Genomic DNA, 21389 nt, shown 5'->3' on the forward strand with positions numbered 1-21389 from the left:
CGACGCTTTTCAGTCGCAATGGCAGCCTCAGAGTGATTGACAGGAAAGGGGCGTTTCTGGGTGTCAACTCACCGTTTTCAGGGAGTGTTCAAAAAAACGCAGGCATGCCAGGAAAAATGCAGGCGTGCCTGGAAAAAGTTAGGCGTGGCTGGGCAAACGCAGGGCGTGTTTGTGACGTCAAAACAGGAACTGAATGGTCTGAAGTGATCGCAAGCGCAGAGTAGGTCTGGAGCTACTCTGAAACTGCACAATTTTTTTTTGTAGCCGCTGTGCGATCCTTTCGTTCGCACTTCTGCTAAGCTAAAATACACTCCCAGTGGGAGGCGGCATAGCGTTTGCATGGCTGCTAAAAACAGCTAGCGAGCGATCAACTCGGAATGACCCCCAATACCCACGGAGGCTAGGAGGGATTGGCCTGATCTTCTCTCAGAAATCCCATTCTTGTATAACAATATGGAACACAGCTCCACCGGGTATACCCCATTCTACCTCCTATTCGGCAGAGAAGGGCAACTACCTGCGGACGTACGACTATCCCTTCTGGAGGAGGTCACTCAAGGGGACATGCCACAGACAGATTGGGTACTGGAGCACCAGAGGTGCCTACAGACCACCTATGCTGTTGTCAAACAACGAACAGAACAGGGACAGAGACGTCATGCTGAGGATTATAACCGCCATGCAAAGGCTGAACCTCTCACCGTTGGAGGACTGGTGTGGAAGAGACAAAACCGTCGTGGTAGTAAGCTTGACGGATATTGGGAAAAGACTCCCTATAAGATTGTTGAAATTCCATACCCAGAGAGTGATGTCTACAGAATTGCACGTCTTGGTGACGAGAGGTCAATGGTTGTTCATCGTAACCAGCTAAAGAAATACTTGTCTAGTCATCGAGAGACGGTGGAACTGCAGCGCCTAGAGGCGGAGAGGTCGATTACATCTGAGTCCCCGTGCAGTAGTGATCCTACTTCTGAAATGTTGAATATGTTCTGGCCAGTATGGGGGCTGTTACACCCTACGACCAGTTCTGAAACTGTACCCTGTTCTATGCCTGGCATTGGTAATGATAATGTGATAGATGTCTGTCCCCTTGTACTGAATGTGCCTGTTTCTGATGTAACTGAGTCAATTGGTCAAAGCGAGGTAATTGGCCTGTCAGAGGGGAGACGGTCGACCCGCTCTATGCGGGGCCAACTGCCGGCCCGATACAGATATTGATGTACTTTTATTCATTAACTTTTGGCAGGTCTCTGTGTTGTAAGGCGTGAGCACACGCCTCATTTCATTGGGGAAATTTGTGGCATCCCGATCCTGAGGGATACCGCTTTTATGGAAATATAGGAAAGGGTTCCAGGCTGTGGCCTAATTGTGTCACTTGTGAACTTGATGAACTGTACCACATACATGTGATTTCTTAGTTTCTCTAGCATCCATAAGGGATTCTGGGGATAACTTAGTACGATGGCTACAGTTGGGGTCCAAAGAAGCCGGTGCACTTTAAATTTCTTTAACTGGGTGTGATGGCTCCTCCCCTCTATGCCCCATCTTACAGCCAATTTAGAAAAATGTGCCCTCAGGAGAGGATGCACACTCTGGAGCTCCAGAGGATTTTTTCTTCAGTTTATTTTAAACTTTGTTATTTTCGGTATACTGTTTGGGCAACAGTATAGCTATACCGTGGGAGTTAGGGGGGGGGGGGGAATGGTTACTGGTCTCTTAAGGTGTCAGAGCCGCTTCCCCACTGCAGGACCACCATCCTGAGAGGTTGTTGGTAACGCAGGGCATTGCGCCTCGCAATCGCAGCATGCCGCACACCCCTAACATAGCCTGAAGGTGAGAAGAGTGGCGAGTACAAACCCGGTGCCCCGCTAGGGGGTCCCTCGGTTCCTGGTGTGGCACAATGCAGGGGTGGCATACGGAACCCTCCCTGGGGGGATCCGCTATAGCCCCCCTGTGTACACTGGCAGCGGTAGTGAAAACTAGCATTTATGTGATGTTTTACACTGTAAGGGAGACTTTGCCAGTATAAATAACTACATAGCTCCAGTGCCATTAGAGGGGGTGGAGCTTCCTCAGAGCTGGACCAGCAGCGTTTGGAGCCTCCCTCTGCTTCCAGCTGCATCAGCAAGGACACACAGCTCCTCCAGACACTCACAGATACTCAGGAAACTGATACAGGGGAGAGCCACTATTGTACACTATATAGTGTCCTGAAAAGGACAATGGCCCTCATTCCGAGTTGATCGCTCGCAAGGCGATTTTAGCAGAGTTACACACGCTAAGCCGCCGCCTACTGGGAGTGAATCTTAGCTTCTTAAAATTGCGACCGATGTATTCGCAATATTGCGATTACAAACTACTTAGCAGTTTCAGAGTAGCTTCAGACTTACTCGGCATCTGCGATCAGTTCAGTGCTTGTCGTTCCTGGTTTGACGTCACAAACACACCCAGCGTTCGCTCAGACACTCCCCCGTTTCTCCGGCCACTCCTGCGTTTTTTCCGGAAACGGTAGCGTTTTTATCCACACGCCCATAAAACGCCGTGTTTCCGCCCAGTAACACCCATTTCCTGTCAATCACACTACGATCGCCGGAGCGAAGAAAAAGCCGTGAGTAAAAATACTATCTTCATTGTTAAATTACTTGGCGCAGTCGCAGTGCGAATATTGCGCATGCGTACTAAGCGGAATTTCACTGCGATGCGATGAAAATTACCGAGCGAACGACTCGGAATGAGGGCCAATAATCCGGTGTTTCACTGTGCTATATGTGTTGATACAGCTTGCAGTCTCACTGAGCCTGCCAAGCTTGGGTGTGCTGTCCCTCTCTCATTCTATGTCTCCTCCTCAGATACAGTAAGGCAGGCTTGCTATTGTTATACTTGTCTGTGCGTGAGTGTTGTCTACTGTAAACATGGTCAAACACCAATTATGCAGTGTATGTCACACCAGATTCTCTCCCTCTACAGATGGTTCCCTATCATGTGAACAATGCAGTCAATATTCCCAGGTTACTGAGGAGGCTGGGGGGGAGGGTCCGGAGCCATCCTGGCTCGGTGCCATAAAAACCATGATGGCAGATATGTCATCCCAACTCACTGCTAATACACAGAAGACACAACAGCTGCAGCAGGCTGTCGCAGACCTAGCTGCAAGGGCAGATAATAAGCAGGGATAATAGCTTAGGGCCACATAAACATGGGCTGCCTGAATTATTCTCAGTGTCTAAAGAAAAGAGGTACAGGAGGAGGGGGAGGAATTAGATCCTATTACTGAGGATTCAACTTCTGCACAGACAACCTCATACTGGCTGTCAGGGATGTGTTAAAAAATCCCTTTAGAACACGCTGCATCACCGCAGTCGTTTTTCTTAGCACAGAAAAAAAACAGTGTCACTTTCCCTGATACTCCGGAATTAGATGACATGTTTAAGCAAGCCTGGAAAAATCTTGATAAAAAATATCAGGTAACAAAAAGGTTTTTGCACACTTTCCCATTTGCCCCAGAAGGTTGGAAAAATTGGGAAGAACCCCCAGCCGTGGACGTATCAGTCTCCCATCTGTCAAAAAAAGGTGATACTGCCAGCTCCGGGCTCCTTTACATTAAATGATCCTGGGGATAGAAAAATAGAGACTACACTAAGGTCTATTTACACAGCGGCTGGCGTACAACAAAGACCTGTGATTGTGGGTTGCTGAATGACACATGCCATTCATACATGGGAGACTCAAATTCAGGAGGGTCTGGGGGGGATATGCTCCTGGTTACTACGGTGACCCTCATTAGACACATCCAGGACACTGCACGCGTCCTGTGTGATTCTCTCAAGGAAATAGGAGCTCTTAATGCTAGGACTACTGCCATGGCAGTGTCGGCACGCAGAACCCTATGGCTGCATCTGTGGATAGTGGACGTAGATTCCAAGAGCAGTGTGGAGTCCCTCCCCTTCTCAGGAGAGTGGTTGTTTGGGGTCGAGTTGGATACGTGGATTTCTAAGGTTACTGCAAGGGAAATCCACGTTTCTCCCCTCTGGGGCACCGCCGGCTAGATGTTTCTACCCAGGGCTGTCTGCTCAGTCCTTTCGGTCTAACAAAATTAGATCTAGGGCCAGACGTGTCTCCAATGTGACTAGAGGCACCAGAGGTAAGACAAGAAAACCAGCAGCCACAGTTTCTCAGGAACAGAGCACCAGTTCAGATTCCACTAAGGCCTCAGCATGACGGTGCCCACCCACCCAGAGCCGCATCTGGTAAAGCTCCTGCCAGGATGCACCTCATTTCTCAGGGCTACAAGCTGGAGTTCAACAGTGCTCCTCCCCAACGATTTTTCATATCAAGCTTCACAGCTTTGGAGGATACACGAGTTACGCTGCAACAGGCCGTCCTAAAGTTGGTCCAGTCCCAGGTCATTGTTCCAGTGCCACTACTACAACAGGGAAAGGGTTACTACTCCAACCTGTTTGTGGTACCGAAACCGGACGGTTTGGTAAGGCCCATTCTGAATCTAAAATCCTTGAAACCTTACCTAAAGGTTTTCAAGTTCAAGATGGAATCCTTGGGAGCTGTGATTGCGGGTCTGGTCTCGCTGGATATAAAATACGCCTACCTCCATTTCCCGATTTGGCCGCCTCACAGCTCCAAGGGTGTTCACGAAGGTGATAGCAGAGATGATGTTCCAGCTCCGGGTACAGGGGGTCAATATTGTCCCTTATCTGGTCGATCTCTTGATAAAAGCGAGAACCAGGGAGCTTTTATTGCTCTATATAGACAACACTATTCAGCTTCTGTCACACCATGGGTGGATCCTCAATTTACAGAAGTCCCACCTGGAGCCAACTCAGCAGCTCCTGTTCCTGGGAATGTTTCTGGATACTGTGGCTCAGAAAGTGTTCCTCCCAGAGGACAAAGCGAGAACACTCCAGGAGATGGTCCGAATGGTTCTATGGCCTACTCGAATATCCATCCATCTTTGCATAAGATTGTTGGGGAAGATGGTAGCCTCATACGAGGCGATCCAGTATGAGAGGTTCCATGCCAGAACATTTCAACTGGATCTCCTGTGCAAGTGGTCCGGATCACTACAGATAATACGCTGTCACCTCAGGCCAGGATTTCCCTCCTGTGGTGGCTACAGTCCTCAAACCTACTGGAAGGTCTAAGTTTCGGGATTCAGGATTGGATGCTCCTCACGACAGATGAGAGTTTGAGGGGATGGGGACATGTCACCCAGGGGGCTCAGTTCCAGGGCAAGTGGTCAGCCCATGAAGCCCTCCTTCTGATCAACATTCTGGAACTTCGGGCGATCTACAATGCTCTGCTTCAGGCCCCTCCTCTACTCATGGATCACGCGATCCAAGTTCAGTCGCTGATCAACATTCTGGAACTTCGGGCGATCTACAATGCTCTGCTTCAGGCCTCTCCTCTACTCATGGATCACGCGATCCAAGTTCAGTCGGATAACGCCACGGCTGTGGCCTACATAAATCGACAAGGAGGGACAAAAAGCAGGGCCTGCATGCGAGAAGAGTCACAGATACTCCTGTGGGCAGAAAGACACGCAAGAGCAATACCCGCAATCTTCATTCCAGGAGTAGACAACTGGGAAGCGGACTTCCTGAGTCGTCACGATCTCCACCCGGGAGAGTGGGGTCTCCACCAACAGGTGTTTCAGCAGATCGTGGATCTGTGGGGCTGCCCACAAATAGACATGATGGCTTCTCGACTCAAAAAGAAACTTTGCTGGTATTGCTCACGAGCCAGGGACCCTCAGGCGAGGGCAATAGATGCACTAACGTCGCCTTGGCCTTACCGGCTGGTCTACCTGTTTCCCCCGATTCCATTGCTCCCAAGGGTGCCAAAGCGAATCAGGAATCAGAGTCCAGGCAATTTGGATTGCCCCAGACTGGCCTCGGAGGGCGTGGTATGCGGATCTTCTGGACATGTCCGTTGAAGACCCTTAGCCTCGGCCAATGAGAAGAGATCTTCTTCAACAAGGACCGTTCGTCTACCCAGACTTACGGCGACTTCGTTTGACGGCATGGAGGTTGAGTGGCTCATCCAACCTCACAAGGGCCTTTCCAATAAGGTTATTGCTACCATGGTTCAGGCCAGGAAGCCTGTGACATCAAAACACTATCATCATATCTGGAGAAGATTTATCTCTTGGTGCGAGGAACGCATGTATCCGCCTGCGGAGTTCCCATTGGGACGTTTCTTACGTTTCCTGCAGGCTGGTGTGGATAAGGGCTTACGTCTGGGTTCCATCAAGGTCCAGATTTCAGCTCTCTAAATTTTCTTCCAGAAAAAATGGGCAGGGTTGCCAGAATTTCAGACCTTCTTGCAAGGGGTAATCCACATACAACTTCCTTTTATGCCGCCCAAGGCACCCTGGGATTTGAATGTAGTGTTGGAATTTCTACAGTCCTCCTGGTTTGAACCTCTGATGATGGTAGAAGACAAGTACCTCACGTGGAAGATGGTGATGTTACTGGCCCTGGCTTCTGCTAGGCGTGTCTCAGAATTGTGGGCCTTACCGTGTAAGAGTCCCTACTTGGTCTTTTACAAGGACAGAGCGGAGCTCAGGACCAGGCAGCAGTTCCTGTGGCTCCGTCAGGTTCTGGAACTTCTGCTCCTGCGGAGGCATTGGATGCTTTGCGAGCCTTGAAGATCTATGTGAAGAGGACGGCTCGGAGCAGAAAGACGGATTCTTTGTTTGTGCTCTATGATGCGCAGAAAAGGGGTGCTCTGCTTCCAAGCAGTCCATTGCTCGTTGGATTAGACTGACTATCCAACAGGCCTATGTGTCGGCAGCCTTACCTGTTCCTCAGTCTCTGAAGGCCCACTCTACAAGATTGGTGGGGTCTTCCTGGGCGGCTGTCCGTGGAGTCTCGGCCTTGCAACTATGCCAAGCTGCTACCTGGCCGGGGAAGAACACCTTTGTGAAGTTCTACAGGTTTGATACCCTGGCCAAAGAGGATACCCAGTTTGGGCAGGCGGTGCTGCAGACGTCTACGCATATTCCCGCCCGTTCTGGAAGCTGTGGGACGTCCACATCGTACTAAGTGATCCCCAGTATCCCTTATGGGTGCTAGATAAAATAGGATTTTAGTACCTACCGGTAAATCCTTGTCTCGTAGTCCATAAGGGATACTGGGCGCCCTCCTCAGTGTGTGGCCTTGTCTGCAGGTTTGTTCTTTCAAGAAGTTTTACCTGTTCAGCTATTGCTGTTTGTTGCTGGTCGTTTTATGTGGTTGGTGTGCTGGTGTCTGAATCTCACCACTCACTGTTATGTTCCTTCTCTCAAGTATGTCCATTCTCCTTCGGGCACAGTTTTACCTATACTGGCTGTAGGAGGGGGCATAGAGGGGAGGAGCCAGCACACCCAGTTGAAGAAATTTAAAGCGCACCGGCTCCTTTGGACCAGATCTATACCCATCGTACTAAGTGTCCCCAGTATCCCTTATGGACTACGAGAAAAAGATTTACCGGTAGGTATTGAATCATATTTTTTAATTGTTAATAAATTTGTAAAAATCTAAAAAAAAAAAAACTTTTTCCACGTTGTCATTATGGGGGGTATTGTGTGTAGAATTTTGAGGGAAAAAAAACAATTTATTCCATTTTAGAATAAGGCTGTAACATAACAAAATGTGGAAAAAGTGAAGCACTGTGAATACTTTCCGGATTCACTGTACCTGTCATCTTTATCAGTGCATCCTTATACCAACCCTATACTTGGTACAATAACAAACATATCATCATGTACTGTACGCACCACTTGACATAGTCATGCCCACACTAAACTTTACATAAGCGCAAATGCCCAGTTACCTCCCACTTACACATGTACAGTTGTCGGTGAATCATTTACAGCCCAGCATCACTCATGGATGTGTACAAAAAAAAAACCCTAAGACTTGTCTGCAAATTGGTCAAACATTCAACTCTGCATCCCAGCCTAAATATTCTCTCCTGCCTGGAGCAAGAGTCTTTCAAATAGCGTTCCTTTCTATATACTGTGACTGTGACACCCCTGTCTGTCTACCCCACCCCTTCAGAATGTAAGCTCTCACGAGCAGGGCCCTCTCCCCGAATGTTCTCTTCCCTCTCTTAGACTATTTTCTACTCCATACTCCTTACAACGCCACCTAACCCTCGGTTTCTGCCAACAAGAGGATTATTTCAGTGTCCTGTCCCCTGATGCAGCAATGTTTATATAACATGGACTTGTCCTACATTGTCTTGTACTGTAAGTTGCTGTTTTCTTGTTTGGCTCATTTATTTATGTACTTTGGGGGCTATTCAGAGGTGGATGCAGTGTTCTGCAGATTGCAAACAGCGATTTTCAGAATACTGCAAATGCGCAGCGGACGTATTGCGAGTGCGCATCATGATTGACAGGCAGCGGGCGTCTGGGGACAACGATGCGGCACTGGGGGAGTGTGGACCAGGAAATGCAGGAGTGTCATGACCGTTTTTGGGGCCGGTTGATTATGTCACCTGCGTTTCATGAGATCGGAAACATGGCGGCGGTGCGCCTGCCTACACAAGCCAGGCCAACCTCTATTTGAGGTTTTTACGATGCAATTGAATTGCGATCACATCGCCCTATGCTGCCCCCAACATGCGATTTTAGTGGCCGCAGTTTTTGCTAAATTAGAAAAAACTCGGAATAACCCCCTTTGTTAGGCGCTGCTGAACCCTTGTGGTGCCATATAAATAAACGATATTAATAATAATAATGATTATAATAATATTCCCATTTATATTAGTGTAATTATCTCAAAACAATTACATGTTTGGAATGTGAATGTGACGCCTCTTGTGAGAATAGTATGTGGGCAGCCTCCACTGGTTTATATTTGAAAGTAGTCATTGGTGTGTGTAAAAGGGTACCGGGTGCCCATGAAGGTGGCCACTGTGTCGACTCGCAGGTGTGTGTTCGCTCTGAGAGTCCCCCATGTTAGTGTAGCTGAGGATGACCACAGGAGAAGCGGTTCCCAGTGTGAATGATGTACAGTAGGCTGCGGTGACTGCTGCCATGTAGAGGAAGAGGAGTAACTAAATGTACTGTGTTGGAGTGTGACTTTAGAGGATGTAAATAAAGTTGTCCCTCATTTATTTCCATCAGTAGAAATGGTTTTATGAACACTCATTTTAACAATGGTTATTGTACACGGCTAGTCTTGCTGCATCTGCGCTACATTTACTTTGTTCTTATTAAACCTGCATGTGCAAGTACACCTGCTTCCTGCTTCGGTCACAGAAGGCCGAGTTGGGAAAAGCTGAGCTAAGACTGGATGGACGACCCAACAGCATCTACTGACATACCTCCCAACCATTTCTAGGGATGCATTCAATATCCCGCCTGTCGGGATCCTGGCGCTCAGCATACTGGCGCCGGGATCCAGACCGGCGGGATACTGACATCTATTCTCCCACTTCGGGTGTCCACGACACCCCTGGAGGGAGAATAAATAGCGTGCCACTGTGACCGCTGCGTGGTGAGCACGGCATCCCGCGGTTGGGATTCTGACCGCCGGGGTGACGGGCGCTGGTATATCAATACCAACCCGTATTATACAGTATATTATATATTATATAATGGGTGCAGTGTGCACTTGGGACCCCGGGGTCCAGGAGGGTACACCCTGCACCCATTATTTTTAAGACTTACCTTCCGGAGTCCCGCAGCGTAGCAGCAGTGTTGCAGAAATCACTGGGAATATGGCGCGGTGCCATTTTCCCAGTGTTTTGCGCATGCGCAGTAGAAAAATCACTCTGAAAATGGCCACTGCGCCATTTTCCCGGAGATCTGCGCATGCGCTCCAGACTCCAGGACAGCGCTAGTGTCTCCTAGGAACCTTAGTGCCCAGAGATACAGCACTGCCGGCTAGAGAGGAGGGGGCCAGGACGGAGCCTGCACACGGGCCTCCTCCTCTCTAGAAACGCCTCCGCGTTCGGTGGGACAGTCACACTTTTCATGGATTGTCCCGCTGTTCCTCCTGTGGGCCACAGTGTCCTGCGTGTGTTGGGAGAAAGTTGGGGGAAGCACTCTCACTGCTGCTCTGCATAGCAGTGGGGGTTAAGTATGGAACATCTCCAAGAGTGCTGCGTCCCAAATCTATATTTGAAGTTATGAACACAACCCACAAGGGATATAGGGGGTACAGGGCCAGATCTAGCCCTTGTGGCGCCCCGAGTGAAAAAATAGGGGCATGGCTTCATGATGGGGCGTGGTCACTTATGCCCCCAGTAGTATTGCTCCCAGTAGAGTTGTGCCCCCAGTACAGTAGTATTGCCCCCCGTAGAGTTGTGACCCCTAGTTTGTTCCCCCAGTAGTATTGCCCCCAGTAGAGTTGTGACCCCTAGTTTGTGCCCCCAGTAGTATTGCCCCCGTAGAGTTGTGACCCCTAGTTTGTGCCCCCAGTAGTATTGCCCCCCGTAGAGTTGTGCCCCCTAGTTTGTGCCGCTTACAAAAACAAAAAAAAATTAATACTCACCATCCCCTGCTCCTAATTCCCGACCGCTGCTGCCCTCCGTGTCCGGCCCCCGGCGCCGCTCCTCTGATCTATGGGAGAGACGTCATGACGTCTCTCCCATAGCACCGCATAGACACTAGAGGTCAATCATGACATCTAGTGTCTATGTGCCGCTCCCACAATGCAGTGCGGTGCGCAATGACTTCACCGCATAGTCAGCACCGCACAGCACCAGGGGGCACCACCAGTAGCGGATCTTGCCACGGCGGCGGCGCCCTCCGGAAGGCGGCGCCCTGGGCAAAAATCCTGCATGCCTGTAGCAAGATCCGCTACTGAGTGGGTACAATACTTTATTAAACAGTTAAAAAGAACAGTTTCAAAGTGTAAACAGCTGATCCATCTAACGCAATGCAGCTGTGTTTCATAATACACATATTAATGTCGGGTGGAAACTGAGCAGTTATCTCACAGCAGGCACATACTCTTGCATAAGACACTCCATTATTCTGCGCAATTACTGTATCACTCTTGAGTCTGGCTTGTATAACAGAATTCTTTTTATCTGTATAGAAATTTGCTGAGGTTAATGGAAAGAATAACCTGCTTGAGATACAGCTAGAAAAATCCCGGCGAATGTGGATTATTAGTCAGACGAAACAACAGAGCTCTGCAAAAGGTTTGATCAGGATTTAGTTGCATTATTGTTTCATATTGTTTCACCACACACCCACACACAGTGAAGACCATATTGTGCCATAGTGTGGGTTGTCTTATAATCCATCACAATGGGTCCTATCAAGTCTTCGGGATGCTGTCAGGATTCCGCCTGTCCGGGTCCCGGCAGTCAGATTACCGACGCACACAGTGAAGTTACTTGAAATGCCGGCATCAGTAGTCAGGGGGACCGTTCACTATATTTATGTTGCATGAGGATGCGAATAAGACACATACTTTGGGAAAATATATAGGGGCTCATTTAGATATGGAGGATTTTACACTCTGACTCTATGCAGGAAAAGATGCGCACACACACAAAAAAAAGTGTGTTCACATTGTATTTAGGTTTGTTAGCAAACCAAAAAATTAAGCAATTGGGCAAAACCAGAGGCCTAATTTAGATCTGATCGCAGCAGCAAATTTGTTAGCTAATGGGCAAACCCATGTGCACTGCAAGGGGTGGGGGTGGGGGCAGATGTAACATGTGCAGAGAGAGTTAGATTTGGGTGTGGTGTGTACAAACGGAAATCTAAATTGCAGTGTAGAAATAGAGCAGCCAGTATTTACTCTGCACAAAAACAAATAACCCACCCAAATCTAAAGGGGGGTACACACGGAGAGATCCGTTCTTAAAATGTAAGCAATTTGACTAGATTGCTTAGATTTTAAGCATGGGTCTCTCATGTGTATGCCCCTGAATAATGCCCTAAGTCAGTAGCTTCCTAACATGCGCCTAGCATAGAAACAACAGTACTGTATTTGCTCCAGAAGTATGTCAGGTGTAACACACGTTACACAAGAGCGTAAAGCTGTGGCTTGACAGTAGTAGTAAATGGAAGCTGCATTGGCCTCTTTGTACACAATATCATTGGGGTAAATTACTAAAGCTTCTAAAAAGTGGAGCTGTTGACCACAGCAGCCAATCAGATTCTGTCTATCATTTTCTAGGATGCAATAGAGAAATTATAGAATCTGATTGGCTGCTATGGGCAACATCACCACTTTTCATTTTTAGAAGCTTTATTAAATTTACCCCATTACTGTATGTCAAGAAGTCATATGCAGAAAAGATAACTGTGTGACCGTGTTCTTAATAAATGCTAACAGCTATTGTTTACCCTGTCATTATAGTAATGCAAAATGAATGGTCTTGATTTGATAATATAGCTGCGACACTTATGAATTAAGGACCGTATTCAGAGATGACTGTATACGCAGCAAGGTCTGCGTCCATCTCCGCACATGCAGGGGGCCGCACAGCGTGTGTGAGGCCGCCTCCCAATATGTCCGCAATTAGATTGCGAACGCAGTGGAACTAAGGTTGACACCTGGCTGCACTGTCAGACGGTCTGCCAACATTTTTTTAATCAGAGCAGATGCGTGTGACATCACGCAGCCACGCTGAAAATGGTGCCGTCGCGCTCCCATTCGGCCTGCCCCCCAACGCCGTGTCTCTACCCTTAGAATGCCCACCACTGTCAATAACATTGCGGTCACATCCATCGGGGATGTGACCGCAATCAATGTGTGTGCCCGCGCAGCCGAATGACCCTCTAAGTACAGTGAATTTGCAACTATAAGCTACTATTATGTATATTCAATTCATGTTGGATCTTTTCCGACGGAAAGGTTGCGACATGTGAGTATTCAATGGCGCTGCCAGAGTCGACAGGTTTGGCCCGTTCCCGACATGTCAATCCGACGTTTTTTAAAGTCAGATTGATATTGTCAGAAACGGGGCTAAAACCTGTCGAGTTTGGCCGAGTTCCCGACAATACACGTGTTTTCTGACAAGTCGGGAATTCCCGATATGTCGTAAAAAAGCAGCCGGCATTGAATAGGTCGAAACCCCTTCCGACCTGAAACAATCATAAACTGCCGTCTTTCCAACAAGACGCCAGTTTCCGACAGGAATTGAATATAGCTCTATATCTGCCTATAAGCTGCTATATCTGCCTATAAGCTGCTATATCTGCCTATAAGCTGCTACATCTGCCTATAAAGGTGTGTACACACAAAGCGATATGTCTCAGCGATTTTAACTATATAATAAAAATCACTAAGAAAGTTAGTGCACATCGCTCCGTGTGTACACAGCGAGCGATCGTGATGCGCGTCCCCGCCAGGTCACTATCGCTGGGAAAAATAGACTGTGCAGGCAAGGCAATTTTGACTATGTCGCTAGAAAAGTTTAAATAAGATAGCCAAACTCACCCATAGCCAAAATCGCCCATAGGGGGTCATTCTGAGTTGTTCGCTCGTTGCCGATTTTCGCAACGGAGTGATTAATGCGAAAATGCGCATGCGCATGGTACGCAGTGCGCATGCGCTAAGTATTTTAGCACAAAACTTAGTAGATTTACTCACGTCCGAACAAAGAATTTTCATCGTTGAAGTGATCGGAGTGTGATTGACAGGAAGTGGGTGTTTCTGGGCGGATACTGACCGTTTTCTGGGAGTGTGCGGAAAAACGCAGGCATGCCAGGATAAAACGCGGGAGTGTCTGGAGAAACGGGGGAGTGGCTGGCCGAACGCAGGGCGTGTTTGTGACGTCAAACCAGGAACGAAACGGGCTGAGCTGATCGCAGTGTAGGAGTAAGTCTCGAGCTACTCAGAAACTGCTAAGAATTTTCTGTTCGCAATTCTGCTAATCTTTCGTTCGCAATTCTGCTAAGCGAAGATACACTCCCAGAGGGCGGCGGCCTAGCGTGTGCAATGCTGCTAAAATCTGCTAGCGAGTGAACAACTCGGAATCACCCCCATAGCCAAAATCGCTAGCACACTTAGTCAACATCGTTGGTACAGATAGTCAAAATCGCCTGCTGCCAGTTCAAGTTAAATCGCTCAGTCCAAATCGCTCATTGTCAAAATTGCTATATCTGCCTACCACTTATGTTAAAACATTGACATACATCCAACTGTAAAGAGCACCATGTTTATTATAGACAGAAATGTAACAATAATGTGGTTATATTTCCTTATTGCTTTGAATACCTTTATACTGTTCTACAGTATGTGTATTTTATTTTTCTACTTGTACCATTTTATTAAGTTAACCAAGTAATGAATCCATTATGAAAATGCTAAGTGCATATACAGTAATTGTAGGTGGAATCTCTTTATATATGTGCAGAATGTACAGCGTTACAGGAGGTCATTAAGGGTCTGCAGGAAGCAATGGAATTACAGTGTAACATGAGAGGTAAGGCATTTAAAGGTGTTTATTATTTTTATTGTAATGTAATTGCTTACTAGATCATTAATATCAGAATGAACACTCTCTCTGAAAGAGCAACCTTAGAACAGCACATGTTCACAACTGCCATTAGGTTGTCCGCCTATACATTGTAATACTGTAGCTATAGGCTTACAGTAGGTTACTGGAACAGCGGTACTATTAATGTTTATAGTGATTTATGCTGAATGTGTGGATTTTTCTTATATTGTGCTATCAAAACAAACAAAAACAAAAAGTACAGATTTTGGGTGAAATGTAATAACCTGTGTGTTGCAGGCTGAGCCGGACTTTGGGCCTAATTCAGCATAGAGCACATCTATGATGCATTCGCACGCATGCACCCGCACACCCTTCTGGAGTGTGCGCACACAGTAAGATGCAATGGCATTTCACATATGCGAACACTTCTGCCTGATTGACAGGTAGAGGTATTTGTGGGGAGGGAGGGGGCGTCGACGCATCATTTTTAGGGCGGCGTTGGGGTGGTACGGCCCGGGCAACACAGACGTTTTTTCGCACAGCTACACCCCATGCTGAATTAGGCCCTTTGTGTGAGTCTCCCTGTATTTTTAAAGCGGCAATCATTTACATGGGGGGACGACGACTGGTTTTGCTGTGTAAATGATTGCCGCTTTAATAATACGGGCAGACTTGCACAAAGTGAGTTCTGCATAGCCTGCAACTTACAGTCTAATAATTGTAACATTCACGGCTCAGTGAGCAGCTGCCTCACTTCACACACTGGTCGGTATACATACTGTCCCTGCTCCCGCCGACGCCGCTCCGCAGCAATGTGGTTAGATATAAGCCGCTCGCGCAGCTCCCGACACTAGTTCCCGTGCAAGGCTGTCTCTGTAAGGCTGCTCCCTCCGCTGCCACACTCTGGGTGGTAAGCTGTAAGGCGCCACTCAAAGAACTGACAGCTTGACAAGGAGCCGGGCGCACTGCTGATAAAAGCATTACAGTGTGTGCCCGGCATATAGACATTGAGGCAGCAGGGGTTCCGCCCCCAGCACCTCTAGCACATACCTACCTACGGCCCTGCTGTGGAAGGCCCCCTGCCTCCACATCCAGGCAGTGAAGGCTGGTTGCCCGCCTCCATTTTTTCCATCGGAGTGGCTGCGTGTGAAGTGACACAGCTGCCCGAAAACGCTGCTGACCCACCCCCATTCTCTCTGTGCCACCCCTGCAACTTTCCATCACTGCCCTCGCCCCTCGAATGCCTCTACCTGTCAATCAGGGCCGCGCACGTGCAAGACGGGACCTGCGCATGCACAGTGGCACCACCAATGGGGATATTGCGGACGCAGGGCCTAATTCAGCATGGATCGCTACTCAGAGAATTGGCATTATTGAATGACTGTTCATGTGATTATTGAATGACTGTGCATGTGTTGCATTTACATTGCGCACGCGTGAGGACCGATTGCAACAGAAATTACGTACAGATCATGATCGCAATTCAGCCACTGTTTGTCTGACAGGAAGCCGGCATTTCTGGGCGGAATCCTACAGTTTTCTGGGTGTGTCAGAAGAAACGCAGGCGTGCCCAGGCGTTTTTGGGGAGGGTCTCTGACGTTAGTACAGACCACTTCCAGGCCGTCTCGGTTGCAGATTAGTGGCAGTCTCAGACCTACTCACATTTGCTCAGACGGCAAAGATTCTTCTATGTTCCCGGGAATTGCGTATGTACCTGTGAGTGGATAGCGATGTGCGATGAATTCGAAACTTTGCATGGGCTGTTTTTCCTTCCTGTCAGGGCGGCGCCTTTCTACTAGCAGTCACGCAATTTCTCAGAATAATGACCCTTGCTGGATTAGACCCACAATTCCTAAATAATGGATAGATACCGTATTTAAGGAGTGTGGTTGACTAGTGTCTCCATGCCACTAATGTACTAATATATAGGTATTCCCCTGACAAGGCCAACCAAATGAAAGTACACACCAGGCAGAGCCGGATTAAGGATTTAGTGGGCCCAGGAATAACTAAATTGCGGGGGGCCCCTCCAATATGGCCCTCACATGGCCCTCAAACCCACCCAGTATGGCCACAGTGCATTCCAGACGCGCCCTAAACCTGGATACTCACCCTCTCCTGTGCTTTGCTTGATTGAAACTGGGACGGGCTGCCGCTGCTCAAAGTGCATATAGCACAGGGCAGGTACAGCGTGTTGCCACTGAGAGGCCGTGTAGGGTAGCAAGCAAGACTGTTCTGCAGATGCATCTTACTATTTGTACCATAGCACATGCTCCAGGTGCGAATGTACACATCTACGGGTGATTCAGACTTGTATGCATTTCAGTCACATCTCCAGTTGTAGCTGAATGGGCATAAATTGGTGGCATCGCATATAGGCTAAGATAATCTCTTGCACCTAGGATAGGGTTGGTACAAATGTAGAATGAAAGTGGTAACAGTGATGTAACCCAGCACGCAGGGAAGGGGTGGGGAGCACACACATATATGTACAATGGGTGAACAAATTGCGGCTGACATGTGTGTAACTCTGAATTGGAGTGCAGCTAGATTTCAGAAACAAGAATGAGAACTGTAAAGTACTGCTGTATTTCACTCTTTAATGTAAGAACAGCACTCATTACTCAAAAGTTATTCAGTGCACACTGTCCTTATAATTTGGAAGCAGGGGCACAGAGAGGGTGGTGGGTGCAACAACTGGGACCCAGGCTTGCAAGAAAGGTGGAGATATTCCCCCAGCATGGTGTTCATCCCCCCCCCCCCCCCCTTCAGCACCTCACTGCTGCTATGGGGTTGCAAATTAACAGCGCAATGTGGTCACACCTCACGCAGTGTGGTCATGCCTCCTTCATACTGGGGCCCAGCATTTCTCTAGACACCCATGGTTGGAAATTGTCTGTCTGATTCACCAAATCTGCATCTGTGTTCTACAAGACCAGACCCTTCCTCATATGTAACGCCCCTTTGGAAACTTGAAAACTATTGGTAGGTATGTGTGCCATGGTTTCCACAAGCTATGGCTGATAATTTATCTCTGGTCAGAATGTTTCATGCCCAGACATGTTACTCAGCATTTGTAGAAGATTAAACCTTGCTTACAAACAGGATATGCTACTAAGCAGCAGGAAAACAAGACAGAGAAAGTAGAGAGTTGATGAGTGGACCATGGGCCTTATTCAGACCTGGTTGCACGCAGGCTATTTTTTGCACTGCTGCGACCAGGGGAGGGGTAATCGCTGTGCAGGGGTGTGATGGGCTGTGCAGTGAGCTGCACAAACCTAAGTTTCTGCAGTTTCTGCACAGCCCGAGACTTACTCAGCCGCTGCGATGATCCTGGAAGAAATTGACGTCAGGAACCCTCTCTGGAAACTGCCGGCCACGCCTGCGTTTTGCTGGATACTCCCTGAAAACGATGAGTTGACACCCCCGTATGGCCTCTTCCTGTCAATCTTCTTGCGTTCGCCGATGCAAACGCTTTCTTCATTATTTCCGTCGCTTTGTGGCGCCGGCCGTCGCCGGTGACCAACGCACCTGCACATTGCGGTCCACGCGCATGCGCTGTTCAGACCCGATTGCACGGCTGCGAAAAAAGGCCCCCTATGTGCTGATTGGCTGTATTTGTATGAAGAACTGTCTGTCTCTCTCTCTCTCTCTGTTTTAATTAACTCATCATTAAAACAGTTCTGCATATTTACTTATGTTTAGATGAGAACTTTAGCCTGAAGAAGAATATAAATGTATTAGAAATAAAACTTCAAGATACCACCAAGGTGAGGCTCATATTATCTAAGTAAATAAACATGCACGATGTAATCCCAATATGCAGCACATACAGGGCCTGATTCCGAGTCGTACATTATGTGAATGGAACTCTGGACGCCCGCTGTGAACGAAAAGCAAATGGATTGCATGTGGGATACAAGTACGACTATATACATGCACATGCTCAGAGGTGCATGCTCTATGTGATCGCACCGCACCACTGCTCTGTCCACGAGACTAGCTGCCACCATTACTGTACAGTGGTCTGTGTGCAAATCACCACTCTGGAGAGCTTCGGAAGTGTAGCTTTACTAGCCGCAGCCACACTGAACACTGGCTGCAGAGGCACTTCTTGAATAACAAGTGGATGGCAGTGATGCCACTTCCACCATCCACATTACAGCGTCACAGCATACATCTACATTTCTCATGCTCATTGCTTTCTTATTCCAGTGTCTGAATAAAGGTGGTTGGGGGGGAGTGGATGCACACCTGACACCACATTAAGAAAGCTCTTCTGTCTGTAAGGAGAAAGGGTAGCGATCATTTACTAACATCCATAGCGGGTTGGGTATGGGATCCCAGCGGTCAAAATAGCAACGCCGGAATCCTGACTATCAGAATGCCGACAGGGGAGGCGAGCGGAATGAAGCCCCTTGCGGGCTCGCTATGCTGGCCATGCTGCGGTCTCACTGGCTCGCTTCGCTCACCACAGGTTCTATTCCCACTCCATGGGTGTCATGGACACCCAGGAGTGGGAACAGCTGTAGCGGCGCTGCTGGCATTCTGGCGGTCGGGATTCCGACGTCGGTATTTTGATCATCGAGATTCTGACCGCCGGGATTCCAACTACAGTACATCCCATCCATAGCAACAGGTTCAAATTTTAACAGCCAATCAGAAGCTTGCTTTCATTACCTAACTTGCACTCAACAAATAAAAGGCATTGCAGATTTATGTTTGGGTTCAAGCTAATTTTACACGACACACCATTATTCTCTAAAGAATACATTTTCAATGAAGCCATGCACACTAGAAGAAATAAGTATAGGAGTAGTAATTTAGTGTTTGTTAACATAATGTAAGTAAAAGACATCTGGTCTGGTCTAACCCTTTTAGTCTAATGTCTGTTAGATTAATGAACGCAAAAATGTGATTAGTTATCTGTATTGATAAAGAATAAAATATATACAGAATTTAGAGTGGTATTTAGAAAGCATTGACAGATATCAGGAATATAAATGAGCCATTTACAGAATCTATGGACTAAAACTGAAACATCATGCCGGTTTTAAACTAGAGGTTGATTAAAAGTTGCAGTACACCCGTTTGTTTCAAAAACTGTGCGGGAAATGGGAAAACTGAATACTCCAGTAAGGTATGGGTGAGATGTGCTATCTTTTAGGGTATGTACCGAACATGGGTGCCATCTTGAAATGTGCCATTTTGAATCGGTCAGTTTTTTCAAATGGAAAATGGGGTCATGTAACATGTCAAACAACATCAGAATTTGCTGAGAAGTTTATTGCTGCAAACAGATTTGAAATAGCAGTTATGGTTCAAAAGTTACAACACTATTTTTGTTGGAATTACAGGCTGACCTGTTCTCCATAAAGGACAGTCATTTAACGTGTTCAACATGTTGTCCCTCGAAATGCTGCAAGAAGTGGTGTTCCCCTCAATTCTGAATGAAGATGGCAGCTTCCCCTGTTATTTTCCGCAGGATGGGGCTCCACCACACTACGGAGCAGTTGTTCGTCAGTGGTTAGATGGTCAATTTCCTGGTAATTGGATTGACCGACATGGTTCTGTGGAATGGCCACTCAGATCACCTGACCTGACACCACTTAACATTTATCTGTGGGGTCATTTAAAGCAACTCGTGTATGCAGAGAAAATAGGAAACAGACATCGGGGGTCATTCCGAGTTGATCGCACGCTGACGATTTTCGCAGCGCAGCAATTAGGTTACTACTGCGCATGCGTATGCACCACAATGCGCACGTGCGTCGTATGGGTACAAACAGCATCGTTGCTGGGCGACAAATCCATTCGCACGGGTGATCGCAAGGAGATTGACAGAAAGAGGGTGTTTATGGGTTTAAACTGACCGTTTTCTGGGAGTGGTAGGGAAAACGCAGGCGTGTCCAGGCGTTTGCAGGACGGGCGTCTGACGTCAATTCCGGGACCGGACAGGCTGAAGTGATCGCAAGGGCTGAGTAAGTTCAGACCTACTCAGAAACTGCAAAAAACTTTTTCGTCCTGCTCGGCTGCACAGGCGTTCACACTCCTGCAAAGCGAAAATACACTCCCCCATGGGCGGCGACTATGCATTTGCACGGCTGCAAAAAGTAGCTAGCGAGCGATCAACTCGGAATGAGGGCCATCATTTCCAGCAACACATTGAAGAAGCGTGTGCCAGCATTTCTTTGTAAATCCTTCTGCGAGTGTATAACGATTGGATCCAGCGCCTTCGAATTTGTGTTGACCAAGAGGGACAACATGTTATACACATTAAATGACTGTCCTTTATGCAGAACAGTCAGCCTGTAATTCCAACAAAAAAAGTGTTTTACCTTTTGAACCATAACTGCTATTTCAAATCTGTTTGCAGCAATAACATTTTCAGCAAATTCTGATGTTGTTTGACATGTTACACGACCTCCTTTCCATTTGAAAAAACTGACTTAGATTCAAGATGGCCAATTTCAAATTGGCGTCCATGTTCGGTACATACCCTAAAAGATAGCCCATCTCACTCATACCTTACTGAAGTTTTCAGTTTTCCCATTTCCTGCAGTTTTTGAAACAAAAGGGTGTACTGCGACTTTTGAATCACCCTGTGTAATAACTTTTTCATGTGACTCAATGAAATGATTGCAGAAATAATGGCTCAGTGATTAAGTGCTGGCACACAGTACTCAGCGACATTTTTCTGAATAAGCACAATCCAAATATATTCATGTGGCGAGCATATTAAAAACAAATGGATGACGAGGTCTGTTTTGAATTAGAGCATTTGGAATTTTTAGAGAGCTAACCATAAGATTAGTGGATGCATTAGCCGAGAGCACGACTTTATTAGGAACAAATTTCTTTTACTGCCACTGCCGGGGGAAGTGGTTTGTCACTCTGTGGACGATTCAGATGTGGGCACAGTAGATTAGAGGCTGAGACTTTTGTCACAGCCACTACAGCACCTATATACTAATGTT

At 47.5% G+C, this 21389-nt stretch overlaps 1 protein-coding gene across 5 annotated transcripts in view; it reads left to right on the plus strand.

Annotated features, from left to right (window-relative positions):
- The window catches only part of CCDC152 (coiled-coil domain containing 152), a 273215-nt gene that overhangs the window by 62986 nt on the left and 188840 nt on the right, over positions 1-21389 (plus strand). For all 5 annotated transcript variants that reach the window (XM_063961607.1, XM_063961616.1, XM_063961637.1 and 2 more), the window contains 3 exons: positions 11049-11154; positions 14329-14397; positions 18118-18182. In XM_063961607.1, the coding sequence (XP_063817677.1) occupies positions 11049-11154; positions 14329-14397; positions 18118-18182 (240 nt within the window). The remainder of the gene's footprint in view (positions 1-11048; positions 11155-14328; positions 14398-18117; positions 18183-21389) is intronic.

The sequence above is a fragment of the Pseudophryne corroboree genome, chromosome 1, assembly GCF_028390025.1.
Source record: "Pseudophryne corroboree isolate aPseCor3 chromosome 1, aPseCor3.hap2, whole genome shotgun sequence".
Taxonomy (NCBI): Eukaryota; Metazoa; Chordata; class Amphibia; order Anura; family Myobatrachidae; genus Pseudophryne; species Pseudophryne corroboree.